The 20,167-nt window shown below is 42.0% G+C and overlaps 1 protein-coding gene across 1 annotated transcript; it reads right to left on the bottom strand.

Moving 5' to 3' along the window:
• Positions 1-327: 327 nt before the first annotated feature.
• Positions 328-912, bottom strand: LOC147455887 (uncharacterized). Its single transcript, XM_086513777.1, has one exon. The coding sequence runs from the start codon at positions 910-912 to the stop codon at positions 328-330; it is 585 nt and encodes a 194-aa protein (XP_086369903.1).
• Positions 913-20,167: the final 19,255 nt, after the last annotated feature.

The raw sequence follows: 20,167 nt of genomic DNA, 5'->3' as shown, positions 1-20,167 counted from the left end.
CACTTGCTACCCCAATTAGCCCCTTATGTAGCCTTTCTTGGCCTATAAGCCGCATCATGCATATACGTTCGCTGCTACCTGCTATCCCGTGACCTTCCTGGCCACTTCAGTCCTTTGCCATGCTTCTGGTTGCTTGTACACACCTGCCCATGCTATCTTCTAGAGGCGACACACTTTGGTTGCACCATCATTGCCCACCCCCCTGTTGAGCATTTATGCTCAACCACAAAAGAGCTTTATTCCACTTTAAACTGCAAAACCTGTCACACACTATGAGATAACTAAAACCATATGTACACTGTTTTATTATACCCTATTGCCAAACCTTCAAGTGGGTTGCCCCACCCCCTGCATAAGAATCTGATGCACCCCTGACACTAACTCCCTTTCAAAGTAGAGTTTGAGACGAAGACCATTTATCCTGTGTTTAAGAAACCGACCATCCAACGTGACTAGTGCATATGTACCATTGGGAAAAACCTGATGACCCTTGTAAGGCCCCGTACACTTTTTCTTGAACTTCTTCTGAAAGGTGAAGTCAAGATAACTTTCGTATTTCATCACTAGATCGCCCTTCTCAATCTGCTTAGCTGGCAAATGTTGGTTGAACTTTGCTACCCTTCTTTCTCGTTGCTTCACATAAAAATATGCCGCTGCATCATGATCCATCTTCAAAGTTTTGAGACTTGTAATTCTATTCTGCAAAATATCTTGGTGAGTTTTATCAATGCGCCATAGACCTTTGAGAACCCCTAGCTGCACATGCACAGGCAGGACCGCTTCCTTGCCATATACCAACTCGTAAGGAGTGAAGTTAGTTGCCACCTTAAAAGAGGTCCCGTAAGCCCACAAACGTTTATCAAGGTTAGACTCCCACTCTTCAACCTGTTGGTATATATACTTTGTAAGCATCTTAACTATCTGTCCATTCGCACTCTTCACCAAACCATTGCACTACGGGTGGTATGGAGATGAGAATCGGTGTTGAATCCCCAATTTGTCCACCAGAGCAGGCACCAACTTACTTTTGAATCCCTGTCCTCGATCTGATATAAGCACCCAAGGCACTCCAAAACGACAACATATGCAATCAAATACAAACTGAGCAACAGTATGCGCATTTACCTCTTTGATTGCTTTAGCCTCGACCCATCGTGTAAGGTAGTCTATTGCCACTACCACATATTTCTTACCACTCGCTGACTTGGGCAATGGACCAATTGCATCCAAACCCCATTTTTCAAAGGCATCATGTGCGATGATAGCCCCCTGTTGCTCGGCTACCAATCGTCTTTCACCCATCACTTGGCATTGATGGCACGTCTTGCACCAATAATGCGCATCTCGCACCATAGAAGGCCACCAGAACCCACTTCTTAAGATACAAAACAAAAATTGACTCTTACCCTGATGACCACTTTCCTCATGGCACTGCTCCAAGACCATGCCAATCTCCTCTTTGTAGAGGACACGACGTAGCACCCTGTCCCGACCGTGCACCATAAGATCTTCACCAACCAGAGTGAACCTTTTAGCTTTTTGAACAACCCTCCTCTTTTGTAGCTTGGAAAGCCCGTCGGAACATTGACTTGTATTCAAGAAATCATCAATATCCTTCAAAGTCTCTGTACCTGCATAAGTGGCTAGCCCCACATACAAACTTGACATTTTGAGTCTGAACACGATTGCTGGCCAAACAATCAGCTTCCAGGTTTTGTTCTCTTCTCACATGTTTGAACTGCACTGCTTCAAAAAACTTCAACAGTTTCTTTATGGAAAAAAACCAATTCTTGAGAGAATCCCTCTTTACCTGCCATTGGCCCAAAAGTTGTTTGATAACCAGTAGAGCATCACCCTTTATGACCAACCTCCAAATGCCAAAGTCAATGCACTGCTTGAGTCCCAGGTGTAAGGTAAAATATTCTGCGTCATTGTTGGTATGCACCTCCTCCAAGTCATAAGCTTTGGAAAAAATGATTGTGCCTTGCGGATCCTGAATAACCACACCTCCACCTGCTTTCTGTGTTACTCGTCTGTAAGCACCATCAAACCACATCATAAAGGCCTCTTCCAAATCAGGTTCTTCCTTATCCTCCTCTTGTACCACCCTTGGATAAATTGGCAACTCAACCTCCTTGTTGACCAAAATGTCCGCCAAATGAGACCGCCGAGTGTGATCCACTTTGAACTCAAACTCAAACTCTTGAAGTTCGATCACCCACTTCATGATTCACTTCCCTGGCTTCAAGTGGAGCACCACTTCAGGAAAAATATTGTTAGCAGTCAATACATAAAACTTCCGAACGACCAAATATACTTTAAGCTTCTTGCATGCAAAGACCAAAGCCATGACCCACTGCTCTACCTCCGTATAAGTAGCTTCACCTACACTAATGACCCTGCTTTTGAAATAAATGGGCTTATAGCTTCTGCCTACCTTTTGCAGCAATACTGCTCCAATAGCCACCGTTCCCACCGTCATAGCAATATAAAAAACATCCTCATGATTAGGAGGGCACACCGCAGGTAAGTGACATAGAATACCTTTCACTTTGAGTCAAAGGCCTCTTGAGCTTCCTCATCCCACTGAAATCCATGCACCTGTTGAGCCCTTTTCTGAAGAGGGTAGACATATTGAGACAGCATCCAAAAAAAGTGGGATAAATACTTTAACTTATGCACGAAAGAAGCCAATTTTGTTGCACTGGTTGGAGGCTCCATAAGAACCAATGCCTTCACCTTCTCTGGGTCTGCTTCAATCCCGTTCTGTGACACCACATGGCCTAGCAACTAAACCCTTGGTTGTGCTAACTTGCACTTCTTTGGATTCAACTGACCTCCTTCTTCATCTAGCCTTTGAAAACACAGCCTTAACTTGGACAAATGCTCTGCCCTGGAACTATAGCAACCAATATCATCTATAAACACTCTGATGAACTTACCCAAGTAAGGCCCGAACACCTTGTTCATCCAATCTTGAAAAGTCGCATATGCATTCACCAGTCCAAAAGGCATCCTGCCATAGGCAAAGCAACCCCATGGAGAAATGAAGGTAGTCTTCAGCTGGTCCTCCAAAGCAATACTGATCTAAAAATACCCTGAAAACCCGCCCATGACAGAATAGCGCTCATGCCCGGCAACCTGGTTTAAAATCTCATCTTGAAACTCGGGTAACTGCTTCAGATTTCATCGGACTATAACTCAACGCTCGGGGCTCAGAATCACGAGCCGTCAATCTTTGCTTGCTCGGCATGATGTATGCTAATCTCTAGAATCGTGTCGAGGCTCAAGAAGTGCCAGATGGCACATTCTCCAATGCGGTCAAGTGGGCTCAGACCCGGCCCCCGGAAAAACTTCCAATGATCATATCTTGCAAACCGTGGCTCCGATCCACAATCCGAAAAGACAAGTAGGCTCCATGAATTGATCTCTACACATCTATACCTCAAGTTCCACTAGGACCACCTGTCTCCAGCTGCCCTGTCCGGCAAGAATCTACAAACCACCAAAACTTTAACCTTCAATAACTTGGGCTCCGTAGCTCGGTTTGATGAACCGTCTAGACTTGTCCCTTTAGCACTTCAAGCTCTTCATTCTTGGACCCACAAGCTGCACTTTGCATCTCCTTCACTTGCTACCCCAATTAGCCCCTTATGTAGCCTTTCTTGGACTATAATCCGCATCATGCATACACTTCCGCTGCTACCTGCTATCTCGTGACCTTCTTGGACACTTCAGTCCTTTGCCATGCTTCTGCTTGCTTGTACACACCTGTCCATGCCATCTTCTAGAGGCGACACACTTTGGCTGCACCTACGTGTCAAATGACTATTGGACTATTCCTTAAACCTTAGATTAGCAAACAATCCTTTTTGAGTTGTTTTTGGCCCTAATGGGACATCCTTGGCCCGCTCATTCCAAGCACCACATGTAGGAGTGCTAATCAATATGGGTTATCAGGTTCCACTGGCTGGTCCAATTAATAGACTAATAGCTCGAAACCTGGTCCCAGCAATGGAGGACGACATAAGAACCGCTTATCAAATACTAGATAGAGTCAGGACGCGGTCTCTTGCCATTGCTGAAGAGAATAGCATGCTGTGTACCAGGGATGACAACATGCAAACGAAACATGAAAATCTATTAAATCTGGTACAAGATACCCACCTAAAGGTTGAAGAAGTAGAAAAAGAGTTGGATACTCTTACTGCAACATTAAGGGAAGCTGAAGGAAAAAGAGACACTCTCCTGCTAGAGATGACATAAGCAAATATCACAATTACGACTCTCCAAGAGCAAAAAGATCAGGCCTTATATGACTTGGAAGCAGCAAAGGATGAAGTCCTAGAGCTAAAGGAAAAGTTGGAGCTCTAGGACAAAACAATCAAAAGACTAAGGGCAACACCTAGGATCGAAAGAGCACGTGCAGTTGCAGATTCCCAAGTCATACAAGCACTAGAGGCACAAACCACCGCCCTACAGAAGGAACTGTGGCTAGATCAAAGACAAAGGATGCATATGGCAGAAGGATCATTAGCCGTCGAGGAAAGAATGAGAGCAGAACACATAGTTCTTCAAAAAGAACATGAAGAACTTCAACTGAACCTGGAAACATTGCAAAATGAAATGGTTGACATGGTTGAGAAAGAAACTCAACAAGACACAGTGGCAAAAAGACATATTGCTGACTTGCAAAACAAAATAACAGTGTTAAAGACACGGAAATAAAAAATAGGGCATAGTCAGATAGAAACAAATGCTAGAGATGAGCCCATGGAAATCCTTGAAGGAGCTGAAGATATCGAACACAAGGAAGAACACGAGGAAACAAGGGAAGACCAAACACACACACTAATAAAAGAGGAGGAAACACGACTGCAGCTTCTGATAGAGAAGACTACATCAGAAGACCACAAGGCAGCCTTGGAATGGGAATCAAGAATGCTCCATTCAATAGGAGTCCAAGGGCTGGCCAAAAATGTACTTAGGGAGGAATGGATGCAACCCACACTCCCATATCCTCTCCTAAAGTACGAGGTAATACTAATAAAAAAAAGAGTCAAAGAGGAAGCCACGGAGCCAGTCTATAAAGGAGATGCCACGAAGACAGAGGATATGGGTAGAATAGTGGACTCACAACCAAGGTGGAGAAGAGCCTGGCTCCTAAAGTACCCAATTTATTTGAAATACTTGGTGGAGGCTCCAGAGATAATCTGAGATGACCTCCTATTTTGCTCAGTCCCTTGTGTTTTCACGTGGGAAAATCATTTTCGAATCTTCAAGGCACATCCTAACTGGTTGAACTACCTGTCTATGCCTGCACCCAAATCCGGCGAGAGAATATGTGTCTCTTATATGGTGAAAACCCCGAAGGGCACCATTAAGATCTTCATAGGCTCTCCGAATTTTACGTGTGTCATGATCAAAACACTGTTGGCTTGTTTTGAAGTGTTCGTGCCTACAAAAGCAACGAATTCCACACTCCTATCAACAGGCGACATTGTCACTGCAATGACATATGATCTATCAACACAACCATCTCCAGACGTTTTATCTGTTGTATCAGAGAATCATGTTCCTGCCTAGCTATCACATGCAAGCCTTTGAAGAAGATTTCTACACGGGATTCTTTACTTATGATAGCAAGATCTTCGGCCCAACGGTCACTTTTGGAAACATCCGGCATGATTTGTACCTAAAGCTGTTAAAACCACCAGGACCCCAGTGACACAAGAGCAAGTCATACTAAAGTAAGACCAATCATGTCAGGGATCACATGGACGCGAAAGGGGGGAGTGTTGATGGCAGGATACAGGAGAAGTTTCCCAATACATTGTACTACTATTTTGTGAGGTGAAATGATACCTTTGTAATATTTAAGCTTCCAATGAACCTTGTGGGAATGAGCCTCTAAGGAGGCATGTATATAATTCAACTTTTGTAACCTAAACCCAACTTTTGGGAATTAATCAAATCGGTCTTATCTCTGTGCATGGAGTCTGAGAGAGAGAGAGAGAGAGAGAGAGAGAGAGAGTGACTTGATCTCTTTGCTACACGCACTAACGAAGGCCCATTGGTGAAGCGACACTATCACTGTGTTAGCAACTGTAAGGGCTTCCTTCCGACTCCAACATTGTGTGATTTCTACTACAATGCAAAGAGAGCACTTACAAGATTGCGGGCGAGTTTTCTTGCAAACTGGGTGTTAGTTTGGTGAATTCTTTGTACCTATGGGTTCACGGCGAGTAGGACTACATGTTAGGACCATACACCATGAAAAATGGTAACTTTTATTTTGCTGCCTGTTTTAATATGCGATCGTTGCAAGGGGTAGTTAGAGGTGGGTTATCCATTCATAGTCCATAAGATATTGATCTCAAGTCAAGGAGAGTGTACCTTGTGAGTTTTGTGAAGTTTCGAGTGCGTTTGACCTAGATTCGGTGAGTGTTAGCATTGTAGTTTGGATTGTCTTCAAGTAGTGCGATCTTTGACCTTATTTCCTTATTAGTGATTGTCTTACAAGGTCGCGAAGTATGTCCATAACCCTCTTCTTGTTTCCATGTGCCTACGGGTTAAGCTTCATCCTCAGCCGACATAGAGTTTTTGGTTCTGTTCTTGCTATGCTAGCGTCCACTCGCGGCGTACCCGCCAACATTATGTTCTAAAGTGGTTATGCAGGATTGGCCATGCCTCACCCAAGTTGGGTGGAGTGCTCGTCCATGTGATGTGATTGGATTCTGGTTTTGTAATTGGATCATGAAGTGATTTGGATGGTTTATGGTAGACGTGTAAGGCTTTGGGCTGATTCAATGCGGTTTGTGATTTATGACCAAAACAATGTCCCTACCGCCTGTATGATGTGAAACACAAATTACTTTTTTATGCATGCACGTGAGCATAAACGCATCATGTGCATAAATCAGCGTGTTAAACATGATGAAATAATCATGGGGCAACTTCATATGTACTTGGTTGATTCATACATGTACTCGTATGCAAAAAAAATCACCGAGAGGGTGACTACTCAGACAAATGAGCTAGAGAGAGAGAGAGATGATGGCTATGGAGTTGAGAGCTTCTCACCGTGCTTTAGAATCGATTAGGGGTTGTCTAAGGGCTTCTTGCTTTGCCACAAGATATAGGTGATGAGAGCTACGTAGAGGTATTCGCCACGAAAGCTTCCTGAGAGCGTGTACCCCGTGAAACGAGAGAGAAGATAATAAGCAAGTAAAGAGAGAGTGACCTTCTTCTTCTTCTTCTTCTTCTTCTTCTTCTTCTTCTTCTTCTTCTTCTTCCCGAGAGAGAAGAGCTTATCGAGATGGTGATGAAGAGCTTGCATCACTCCGTATAATAGATATGTATAGCCTTGCGATAATAGACGGAACAGATGGCACTGAAAATTGAGCACTCTATGCCAATTTATAGGTTCTGCCAACTGCTAAGAGTGATGCCCAAGCTAAAGGTAACACTAGTTTTACAGCTAGGAATAGATTTGTGCTTTTGGGAACTTTTTGAAAAACAAGCCTTTGCTTTTCGTGGTCAACTCTCCCACCTACTATTCAATCTTTACAGCAAAATTGGCCATATCTCAGAAGTATCTGGCCAACTAATAATAACCGTAGCTACACTATGCTACACCATAATGTCCCGATATAATTATGACTTTTTCGTACTACTCCAGCGTATTTACGGTACCACTTTTTATAGAAATATTTCCCATAAAAATCTCGTCTGGTCTCATTTTTGCTCCAATGATCATTTTTAAATTCGATGGAGACTAAAATTAATATTTTTATGTTTAGGTCAACCAATGATAAAGATGTACCTTGCAAACCATCTATTGATGGGGTCAAGTGTTGTGGCGGTTACGCCGCTAGCGGTGGCTATGATAGCGAGAACTCAACTGACAAACAAGAATGTCAGAAGAGGACGGAGCTTGACCCGCAGGCGCATGGAAACAAATAGGTGGGTGTCAAATCACCTACTCGATCTTCTAATGACAATCACTACCAAGGAAATCAAATCTAAGTTCTCAAATACACAAGTGACTGAAATTCATACTACGAACAAACGCTATCCGAAACATGATCTAGAGTCATCAAATTAGCCTCAAACTCAAAGGGGGGTCTCTACACTAGGTAAGGACAATACCCTATGAATCTACAATACAATCTCAACCCTTAACCACTCCGTGCGGTAAACGCATATGAAGACAGGCCAAAAAATACAAGTGACCCAATCTCGACTTCGATGGTACTAATGTGTAGCTCTACTCGCTGTGGTTCTATAGCTATATGGCACGCTCAATTCCGAAACACATGTAGGGATAAAACTCACATAGAAGCTCGTGGGAGCTCACCTCGCGTAGAAGCCGAATGCACGCACGCTTGGTATCGGTGCATAGCTCTTGCCATTGCTAACACAATGGTGGTGTCGCTTCTCCAATGGAGGCTCCGTAGCTCGCGTAGCAAGAGGATAGACTCTCTCTCTCTCTCTCTCTCTCTCTCTCACTCTCTCTCTCAGAAACAGTCATGGAGCTCAAAAACTCACCTGATTAATGATTCAAAATTGTGTGCTTAGGTTTACAAAAATTGGCTCTTATACCTCAGCCTTGGAGGTGTGAAAACATCTCTAATCTAATTACATAAGCAGGTGAAACTACTTGGGGAATACAAGCTGGAAACTCAATTGAGTCCCGCTAATTACAATGAATCGGCTCCATGAAAAAAATGAAATGTCGAAAAGACATTTATTACAATAAGTGTTTACAAAAACATGAGTGTGAGCAAAAATGTATAGGTGTGATCCTCCGCTCAACACTCCCCCCCTCCGCGTTCATGTTGTCCCTGACATGACATCCTTGCTTTGTCTTTAGTGGAGTCCAGTCGATTTCAGCATCTGAAGATGTGACTCGTATCTCAGGTTTCCAATGGTCAGTGTAGGGCCGAATATCTTACTTTCATGAGTAAAGAAACCAGTGTAGAATGCCTCCTCAAAGGCCTGCATGTGGAAGCTCGGCATAAACATGATTCTCTGATAAATACTTTTGGAGATGGCTGCAAGGCTAGATCATACATCATATCTGTCACTGTGTCGGCCGTTGACAACAATGTTGAGCTGGTAGCTTTATCCGGCGTGAAAACGTCAATGCAAGCCAATAATATTCTGCAAATCGTTTCGAGCATTTGAGACAAAAGGTCAGGAGAGCCAGTAAAGAGCTTAATGGTGCCCGTTAGGGTTTTCACCATGTAGGCCTTACTTATTCTCTCTCCCACCTTTGGTCCTGGCATCCTGGAGTAATTAAGACAATTTGGCTTCTTTGCTGTGATTCTCCCATGCTCTTGCCAACTCCTGACTCATGGAACTGGACAAAATGTTGCATCTTCTCTAACTTCCTTGGGTTCCTCCACCAAATAGATTAGGTAGGTTGGGTACTTTGTCAACCACCCTTTCCTCCATCTCGGCTGGGAGTCTACTATCTTCTTTGATTCCTCCTCTTTTGTGATGTCGCCTTCGTATAGCGCGACATATTGCTCCTCTTCTAGCCTTTTCTTTGTTTTCAGCACTTCAAACTTTAGTAGAGGAAGGGGCAATGTAGGTTGAATCCACTGTTCTTGCAGCACCTTAGTATCCAACCCGTGAAGTCTGATGGAGAACAGGAGTCTTCTTTCCCACTCCATGGCCGCCTTTGCAATCTCCTCTGTTGCCTGCTCTATCTGCTCGTGCAATCTGTTTTCCTCCTCCTTGATAAGTCTTCATGTTGTGGCCTCTTCTTGTGATGGGGCTGGATCTTCAATAGTTGTGGCTTCCCCACTCTTTGGTAGCTCCACGGCTGCCCCGCATGTTTCTTCTTGTTGAACCTCTGTATCTTTTATCATTTTGTCTTGCAGATCTTAGAGTTTCTTTCGGAGGGCCTCATTCTCCGCTCTCAGTGCTTGGTTCTCTGATGTAAGTAGTTCTTCTGTAGCCAATGAACCCTCTGCAATGTGCAATCTCTACACTTGCTCTAGCCGCAATTCTCTTTGCAAGCTCCAGACTTGATCTTCTAGAGCGGGGACTATTGCTCCCTCTGGCTCTACTCCTGCTCTGCTAGCTCTTGGTGTGGGTCTAAGCCTTAGGATTGTTCTCTCCGATAGCTCCATCCTGTCTCGTAGCTCAATGAGCTCTTCCTTTGTAGCTTTTAATTCATCTTCAATTCTTTCTTTGGCTTCTTGTGCACTGGCCACCTCTCTTGAAGCATCAGCAAATTGGAGGATTAGTCCATCTGTTTCATTTTCTTCTTCCAAGAGAGATGCCTTGAGGTACTCTGATTCTTTTAGTGCACTCTCATATTTTGTTTCCAGCTCATCTTCTCTCTTTTCCACTTCTTCTTTGCTGTCCCTCATTGTCTTTGATCGGGCTTTGATCTGCTGTAATAGTTGATGCACTTTCTCGATATCTCTTTCATCCTCATCTTTAAGCTCAAGTGCTCTTTCTACTACAGTCTCCTTTAGCTTCAACTCATCCTTTGCCTTCTCAGGTACTAACCTCTGCTCTCTGTCTAATCTATTCTTGGTCCTCCTCTCCGTTCTTCTTGTGCTATGGCAATGCCATACACAACCTTGAGGGCCTCTTCTTGAGTATATCCTGTGTCTAATAGAGCATCATATTGCTCTTTCTTCTCTTGAACTGGATCCGTTGTCTTCTCCTCTTCCTGTATTTCAGGCTTTTCTAGCACATCCACCTCAACTTCAGTAGTCGTCTCCTCCACTATCTTTTCCTTTCCTTTAGGACTTGGCTCCTCTACCTTGACCTTGCCCTTGTCACCTCTTTTTAATTCATCTTTAAGGTGCTAAACTTCTGCTTCAGTGTATGGCTCTACTGGTTGCTGCTCTAAGATAGCTTTTGATTCTTCATAAGCCTTGATAGATTGATCGTACTGATCAATATTTGGTCTTGTTGAGCTAGCTCCAACTTTTGTTGGGTTTGGTATCCACTTTTCCTCAAAAAATCCTTTTAAAGCTGGCTCGGCTCTAAAATGTTCAATCAGCCTCTCCATTCTAGCGGCTTTCTGGCTCTTAGTTTGCTTTGGAGCGGGTTTCTTCTTGGTCTTCTTCTTGAGGGGCTCGTCTTCTTCTTCTTCTGGCTCGGAAACAATTTCTAGTTTCAACCTTGCCCTTGTTGACACTCTATTTGTGACCTCCGGCTGGTCTTCATCTTCATCTATCTCTTTTAGCCATTGGTTTTGCGAGGGAGCCTTTGGCCACTGGTCTCTTGCTCCGATAGCTTCATAAGCTATCTTAGTCAACACTGCGGCTCCTCCAATGTACTTTGGCTTCTCGTTCTGCAAAGCAATTACTTGCTCATGGATGTGCTAAGCATAATTGACTTCCTTCGGGATGTTGCTCTTTATTGCCCAAGTGATTGTTGTGGCAATAGCATGTGGTGGTGTGGTATACTTCTGTGTCCTTTTTGCTGCATATGTGTAAAAAATGGTTGTAGCGCCGGCAAAGCTTTGCCGCTCTCGGATCTGCTATGTCTTCATAGGTGGCATTTTGCTTCTTTGGCCCATACACTTCTATGGCTTCCCATCTTTCTCTGACTGAGCATCCTTTGTTGTGCAAATTCAAAGCATCTGCAATGAGCTGAGGAGTGATAACCACTTCAACATTTTCCCCATCCAAGGCTGTGAGTGTAGCCCTTCCGTCTTTCTGTAAGGTGGTTGCCAGCTCATACACTCTTTGAGTGTCTACTCATGATGGTCTGGAAGTGAAAAAACTGTGGAGATCTGCCCTTTCCAAGTATCTGCTTATCTCCTCTGTTTTTCTATAGTCCACCAGCTCTTGGGGAATCATTGGGATATCCACTTCTTGTCCCCGTGGGTCTCTGAAAGTACCTTGGTATATCTTTATCCCCTGTTCTTCTAACACTGCTTCTTCTACCCAAGTCTTTGTGGGCTTGAGAGTCTCTGGGGGGATAGAAAATGGCTCGGCTTTTGCTATTGCTTCCTTGAGTGTCGGTCTCTTTCTCTTTGCTGACGATTTCCCCGAATCCATGGATCCTGTAACTCCAATTTCAAAAGTTAGCGTCTTTTTCAGTACAGAAAGACGAAATTAAGCTTTTAACTATCCAAATGACTTAAAAATTGAAACATAAGCTATTCAGGGCCTAAGGATGCAATGCATGTGGAAAAATTGTGCAATTTGGGTGCAAAATCATGCTGGAGACATCATACGCGTATGATGTCTTTTGTGTCAAAATGGCTTGATATTGGTTGTGCTTGTAGCTGATAGTGCATACATCCATTCTATATGCCTGGATTTGAATTTGGGTCCCATTTGGTTAAGTTATGGCCATTTTAGTCCTGGTCATTCTCTTTGCAAGATATTGAGAGGAATTGGATTTTGTGATCCAAATTGGATGAAACTTGGTGGTTTGCTCTCAAATGGCATGTAGATCACTTCTGTGTGGTAGTTGCAACTCTGAAATGCAAAAATCAAGTAGGGAGACATCATACGCATATGATGTCTTTTTGGGTAAAATTGAACGATTTTGTATTGTAAGCTTGGATTTGGCTTTATATAGGCTTAGACAATGATTTTATGAAATTTGGGTATAGTTTGGACCAAAATTGGCTCTTGAGACATCATACGCGTATGATGTCTTTTGTGTCATTTTTTCATGAGATTGATTCTGTGGGCTCCTCATATGATAGTAAAGGATTGTGTGTACTCAAACCTTGACTTGAAGTTGAGTATGATGAATTTTGGCAAGATCAGGCTTTAAATAGAGGATTTTCCGCTAATTGGGCTAATGGAGTGATCCCCTTGACCAAATGGTACCAAACTTCATATGTGGCATGTATGTGATATATATAATGGATATATGATGAGAAATGATCAATTTCGGCTTTGTATGTGCAAAGTGACATCATATGCGTATGATGTCTTTTTGGCCAAAATGGTACTTTTTGGCTCGAGATAGCTTGTGCATATGTTAAACAACAATCCTACAAAGTTTCATTGAGTTTGGAGCTATTTTGGCAAGTTTAGGGTCATAAGTCGGTTTTATGCCCTACTTTGCATCTTTTTAGTTTCCAATTGGTTATTCAATTCCAAATCTCATGATACTTTGTACATTTGATGTTGTTAGCATATAGAAAGAGGCTATGCATTCATGTGTTCAAGATGATGTGAAAATCATGCTGTGAGACATCATACGCGTATGATGTCTATTCTTGATAAAAAAGTGTTTTTTTTGTGCAAAGCATGGTTTGTGCTAGTGCCCTAAGCCCTGCTAACTAGTTTTCAACCTTAAAAATCATCAGTTTAGTTAAAATCCCCCCTTTGTAGACATTTCAGTCTCCGAAGTCGTCTTTTGGTGTTGGAGTTGATTTTCCTCAATCTTTCCCCTCGAGAGTTGCATCCCGAGCTCATTTGAGGTGTTGGGAAGTCGTCTATGTGGTTGGACTCGACTTTGGTTCCTTCTTTTCCACCTTTAGCCATTTGGTTGCCCGAAAGCGTCATTTTCACCATTGGTGAGTGAAACGGCTTTCTCTTGGGTTTTGCTTGTACGCATGTGTCATTGATGGCTATTTGAAGCTGCTTGTGAAGTTTCCTGGCAATCGGTCGTCCATTTTGGCCGTTATGCCAAAATGACGCTTTGTGTGTCTGCCACCGAATCGGTTGTTTCGACCCACTTTTGGTGGTCCAAACGTGGAGATACTCCATGGTTGCATTGTCCTCGATGTTGTTAAGCTTCTTGTGAAGTTTTGTGTCGTTTCGACAACTTTTTCCTGTTTGCCGCTTGTAGGCTCTATTGATCTAGGGTTTTTTCAGTTGGTCTTTCTCGTACTTTGAGAGTAAGGAACTCATCTTCTACACTAGGGTAAGCCACCTATTGGTTCTTGGATGGTTTGGTTAGGCGGTTGTGCCTCTACCTAGCATTCTACCCATTTCCCCATCTGCTCTTGTTTCTTTGTTTTGGTTAGTTTTCGCGACAAAAGTTAGTGGTAAGCATCAAAAGCTTATGGCAACGAGTCTATCTCTCATATCTGGAGTCCTCTGAGCTCTCATAGCAGTCGTAGAAGGTTGTAGAAAGTCGGATGCTCCTGTGTGCTCTTTGCTCTCTCCAAGTGGGTAATAGTGCAAATGAGCTTGTAAGTGAAGTAAAAAATACTTAACTTTGGACTTCCCGGCTCACTTGTTACCAAATTTGACATGTGCTCCTATCTCATTGTGAAATGCAATTTAGGATTTGAAATTTCTCAATTTGGACTCCGTTTGACCTGTTTCTGAGAAATCTATCCACTTTGCCAAAATTTTGCCATTTCGGGCTTTCCGCGACTTTTCCAGAATTGTACCCAATTTTTACCATGTGTTGCCCTTGTTAGTAGGATCATCACCATCTATTCTTTTATTTTTTCTGATCTCGTTTCACGTGCTTTTTTATTTTTGTTTTACTTTTATTAAGAAAATCCTAAAAAATAAAGAAAAATAGCAAATTGAAGCCAAAAATTTCCAAAAACACACAATAATTAGCTCGTAACCCTGTGTATATGTATATATACTTATTTGTGGTTTCTCGGCTTGGATTACCACTTTTTGGCTCCAAAAATACGCATATTTAGTCGTATTTACAAACTTAGAGACTCAAATTCATCATTTGATCTCTTATTATTGTAAAACAAAGTATATAAGGGCATAGATATTATCAATATCCACAATCAAACATAAAAAATTTGAAATCATGTAAGACCTGCCCTTGTAATATCATTTTCTTTGTCCTTATGGCTTGTAGTTCCTGTATACCTGTATACCTCCCCCCCTCCTAGTATGAGTCCTCCCGGACGACTATGAAGTGTCTGAGGGTGAAGCATTGTATTTGTTGTGGTCATGCTTGGTCAATTCAATTGTAGAGCGATGAAATAGCAATATTTCCAATAATGTCGCTCTTTGTTTGATTGTCAGGTTTTTAGGCAATATTTGGGTTGTCTGTAGCACTTTTGTAGTAGAATCAGTATCTGGATTCTTCTTTACATTGTTATCCTTTTTGATAATCCAAATCTGCTTCCGATTTTCCTGTGCTTGCCACAATTTTTTTGCTACCTAAATTTCCTTGACTTTAGGTTGTGATGTCTTTGTCCTTGAGTACTTAAGATTCTCTGTTGATTATACTGAAGGGAGTTTCTGCTTACAAATCTTTGGAATCCAAATTTCCTTGCTATGGCTTTGTGCTGTCATCAACTACTTTGGAATCCAGATCTATTTCACTGAATTTGACTGTCTGAAATCACTCTATTGTCTGGTGTTGAAGACTTTGTTTTCCACCTTTGTTCTCTCTGGCACAACCTTCTTTGGCCTCCATACCAACTTTGAGTCTGTCTTTATCCAAGGTTGAGTTGTGCTTTTATTTTCTGTCTTCTTTACCCATTTCTGAGAGTTCTTTGTTGAGGAGCATTCCTGTTTTGTAGAAGTGGTTTTTGGTTGCCATTGCTCCTTCTTAATCTCTTTCGGTTGTTTATCCTTGTCATTGGATTCTTCGGCTTGCATTTGTACGTTTGCTTTGGAGAACGGAATTGATTGACTTTCCTCCTCATATTTGATGTTAACTAAATTAGAGCTCCAATTAATCATCACATTGTAGTGCTTTTGCCATGGTTGTCCTTCAACCACATAAAACATATGAGGATACACATATTGATTTATCTGTATGTGGAGTACTGTGCATCCGATTTCTTTAATTGAGTGTTCTGAATAACTCTTCAACTCCTGTTTGGTAGTTTGCAGCTTAGTGTCATGTTTCAATTGCTTGTATAAACTGACTGAAAGCAGGTTAGATTGTGCTCCTGAATCCAATAGTGCTCTGGCTTTAACCTGGTTTGTGACCACTTTGACCTCGATGATGGGTTCTACTTTGTCTTCACCCATTTCAAAAACATTGACTGCGTTTATTTGTAAGGCTCCTTCATTGCGCTCTCTCTGACGCAGTAGTCTTCTGGCATTCTTTCTTTTGCTTCCGCTTGCGCTTCCTCAACAATCTTTTTCTTTTTCTGAAGTCGCAGCTTACCTTGATGTATTTTGAGAAGCATCTCTTGGGTTAGTGTCAAATGATACTTCTTCAATCTGCATCCACTAATCCAGTTTGGAATTTCTTCTCCGTCTAATGATGCAAGCTTGACGGCCCCACTTGGTGATAGATCTTTAATCACAAGAGGTCCCATCCCTAGCTTTTTAAGTTTTTTTGCATGCTGTTTTAGAGTGTATACTAGGACAAACTCCCCAATCTTAAACTCTTTAGTTCGCACATGCTTATCAAAGAACTCTTTTTGTTGCCTTTTCTGAGCGTAGATTGAAGCCACGGCTTTTAAGCGAAGCTAATCTAGCTTTTCAAGGTCGTCTATTCTATCTGAAAGCTCATGTCCTGTCCAATCTAATTCCTTAGCTACTCTCAGTGTTGGAATTAAAAATTCTATTGGTAAAATAGAATTCAAACCAAAAACCATGTTGTAACTTCATTTATGAAGTGTGTGCCTCGATCACTTACAATTTCTATTGGTAATCCATATCATACAAAGATGTATTCATACAAAAATTGTGTTGTGGTCCTGGCATCTGCTTTTTGAGTTTCTTTTGCCTCAACCCACTTTGTTAGATAGTCCGTCGCCACAATGATGTATTGTGCATGAGTCCTGTATGCAGGAGGTGAGATAGGTCCAACATAATCAATCCCCCATTTTGCAAAGGCTCTTGCTCCCATCATTGGTCTAAGCGGCATATCATCTCTTTTCAGTGGTACTTTTGTCCGCTGACAGTCATCACATCGTTTTATGTATTCCTCAGCGTCCATGTGTAATGTCAGCCACCATATTCCTGCAGCTAAGACAATTTTTGTTGTCTTATCACTTGAGAAATGGCCTCCACCTACTCCTCCATGAGCTTTCTCTAGGATTATCACATACTCTGACTCTGATGCGCATATCCTAAGTTGGTTGTCCTTTCCTCTCTTATAGAGTTGATTTCCTATTAAAGTGTAATCTCGCGCTTCTGTCTGTACAGCTCTCTAATGCGCTTTTGAGGTTCCCTCTAGAAAAGTTCTATTTGTGAGATATTCAACAATATATTGACTCCATTCAGGAGTGATCATTATCTGATACGATGTTGAATATTCAGTTGGCGGTTTTGACGAACATGTAATACATATTGTGACATATTCATATACACTCTCTTTCATTCCTTACCAATAGACTCCCAGTTGTAACAGATTCATGTACGTGTTCCTTCTTGAACAATGAAATGCACATTCCTAAACATGTACTTCGCGCAGATATATGTTATATTCTTCAGGATTGATGCATAACCTTAAAATGTTATCGGTTCCTAAGTGATACAACCTTCCTGCAATCAACTGAAGATTTTCGGATTGCTGAATAGTAACTTGTTTCTGGTTGTATTGTTTTCTATCAAACTCTCCTCCATAGGTTAATAGACTAACGACATCCTGAGACCACTTTGGTATCATTTCTATGTTGAATAAGTATGCATCTGGCATGTTGTCATCTACACCTATAGGGTCTTCTCCATTCGTCAACCTTGAAAGGTGATCCGCTCTGAGATGTCTTTTCTTTTTTTACTACTACTGTGAAGTCAAATTCTAATAAGATGATGAACCATCTCACTATCTGTCCCGTATTGAATGGTTTGTTCACTAGGTAGAGCAAGGCTTGATGATCTGTGAAAAACACAAACCTATTGGCTAGAAGATAATGCCGAAATTTCTTCACAACATATATCATTCCTAATTCCTCTCGCTCTGTTGTGGTGTAATTCTTTTTAGCATTATTGAGTTGTCGACTAGAATAACAGATTGGAAAATCCATGTTTTCTTCTTCTGGCTTAGCCAGGATGCATCCTATTGCATATGCCGAAGCATCTATATGCACATGGAATATCTTCTCCCAATCTGGTGATTTCAAGACTGCAGCAATAATGAGTGCCTCTTTCAGTTTCTTGAAGGATTCCTCACACTCCTCTGTCCATTCGAAATTCACTATCAGCCTGTAAAGTGGTTGGCCTATTAAAGCGCACATATAAATGAATCGTCTATAATATCCACAATGTCCCATAAATCTCTGCACTTGTTTTGCGTTGGTTGGTCTAGGCATATCCACTATTACTTTTATCTTTTCCATATCCGTGGATATTCCGTTATGTGAGACAATATGTCCCAGAATTCTGCCTTTTCGGACCATAAACACACCTTGGGATTGAGACAAATGCGATATGTCCTACATTTCTCGAATACCTTTCTTAGGTGTTCTAGATGCTCATCTCTCAGAAGAGAGTGTACACACAAATCATCCATGTATATTTCTAGAAACAACCTCAAGTACTCTTTGAAAGCATGCGTCATTAGCCTTTGGAATGTTGCGGGAGCATTACTTAAACCAAATGGCATAACTCGATACTTAAACCAAATGGCATAACTCGATACGCATAAATTCTCCGCTCCGTTGAAAAAGCTGTTTTGTGTTGATCTTTTGGCGCAATGGAAAGCTGATTATATCCTGAAAATCCATCTAGAAAGGAATATGCTCTTTTCCTCGATACACGTTGTGACGTGTTTTTACGGAATGATGCAAGCCACCCCAAGGACTTTGGAAAGGGTTTTTTAATGCTTTTGGGTCTCTTATATGTAAATAAAGCATGCTTGTACAAAGTGTACAAAGGTGGTGTGTGCCAGCTGTCTCTACGCATGCCGACCAGTTGTGCGGGGTGCATAGTTTTGCTGTTTTTGTACATAGACGTGTCGAAACTTGAAAGAGTCACTTAGTACTTGAAAAATATGAAAAAAACTGAGTTTTTCTCATCTTGAGGTCGTGAGTGAGTGGGGGATTTGACAGAGGAATATCTAGCAGCAAGAAGCCCTGATTGCCGCGAGGGATAGAGGCGTTTGGGAGTAGAGCAGTCTGTCTTGCTAGTCGAGGGCCCGATGTGGTGAGTTGAGAGTGTGTCTCTCCTCAATGGGCTGATGAAAGTGGGTGCTTAGCTCTGCATATTGACCTCTCTCATCTTGTTTTGAGGTATGGTGGCTATGGTGTGTGCAGCTCCTTGTGGTGCAGCTAGTCGAGGGTAAACTATGTGCTGCAATGCCTTGCTTGTACATATATCAAAGGGAAAGGTTTCCCCCAAGTTTTCCATCACTTTTTTTTATTTTTTTTGCTGAACTTTGTGGGTTTTCAAATTAATCTTGATTTGAGTGGGTTTCGGTCAAGCTATGTGTATATATGGGAGCGCCTATGGAAGCCCTACTAGCACATGGAAGGGCGTTTGAAAAGAAGTGAAGCTCTTTGAGTTATGGTCAAAAGTGCAGAGATTTCCATGGTTTTTTTCTCACTTTTTTCCTTGATTTTATTGCTTCCTTGGTGTCTTTGAGTGCAATGGAGTGTAGTGGGAGTTGTAGCGGTGTAGAGGGAAGCTAGTCGGAGCTAGTCGAGGCTAGTCGAGGTTGAGTGTGTGTGAAATTGAGAAAATTAGTGAGAGAAGATCATCCCATATTATCTCGCAGAGAGTTATACTCTTCATCCTCTTTTCTTGGTGTTGGTTTGAGGTGTTGTAGAGGCCAGCCCCCCAATCCTTCACATAAACTAGTGCCCCCACTAAGGAAAAGAGAATCCTTCTAACAGGGTTTTGATCTACATATTGGAATCCATTTGAAGATCAACTCAAGGCCTATGGCGGGAGATGGGTATGAAGTATTCAAGGGTGGTAAAGGAGAAGTTGTGGACAAGTTCATCCAAAGGATCGAATTGATTGTATTGAAGAGCAATAGGGACGATGGTGCATTCAAGGTACGTTTGGTGAGTTTGCTACTTGAAGGTGAAGCACGTGAATGGTATGAAGATAGGCTTGAAGGTGATGTAAAGGGAGATTGGAATCTTCTTTCTCATGCCTTGAGAGAAGAGTTTGAGAAGTAGGATGATCCTGAGTATTTGTGGAGAGAGCTAAGCAAGCTGCAACAAGGAGAACATGAAGACATCAATATGCACATAAACATGTTTGAATCTTGTTGGAGAAAGATCATAAAGGGACTTGAAGAGAATAAAATGCCCCCTGATTTCTTGAATAAAGATAGGTTTGTGGTTGTCTTACATCAAAGCATTAGAGACAAGGTGGAGCTCAAGGACCCA

Source organism: Adiantum capillus-veneris, chromosome 6, assembly GCF_014529385.1.
Source record: "Adiantum capillus-veneris isolate H3 chromosome 6, ASM1452938v2, whole genome shotgun sequence".
In the NCBI taxonomy this organism is placed as follows: Eukaryota; Viridiplantae; Streptophyta; class Polypodiopsida; order Polypodiales; family Pteridaceae; genus Adiantum; species Adiantum capillus-veneris.
The sequence above is the reverse complement of the archived record's forward strand: the minus strand, read 5'-3'. Positions and strand labels throughout refer to the sequence as shown.

Bases quoted from the DNA above. Each gene is read 5' to 3' on its own strand.
- LOC147455887 (XM_086513777.1), bottom strand. From the start codon at position 912: ATGCTTACAAAGTATATATACCAACAGGTTGAAGAGTGGGAGTCTAAC.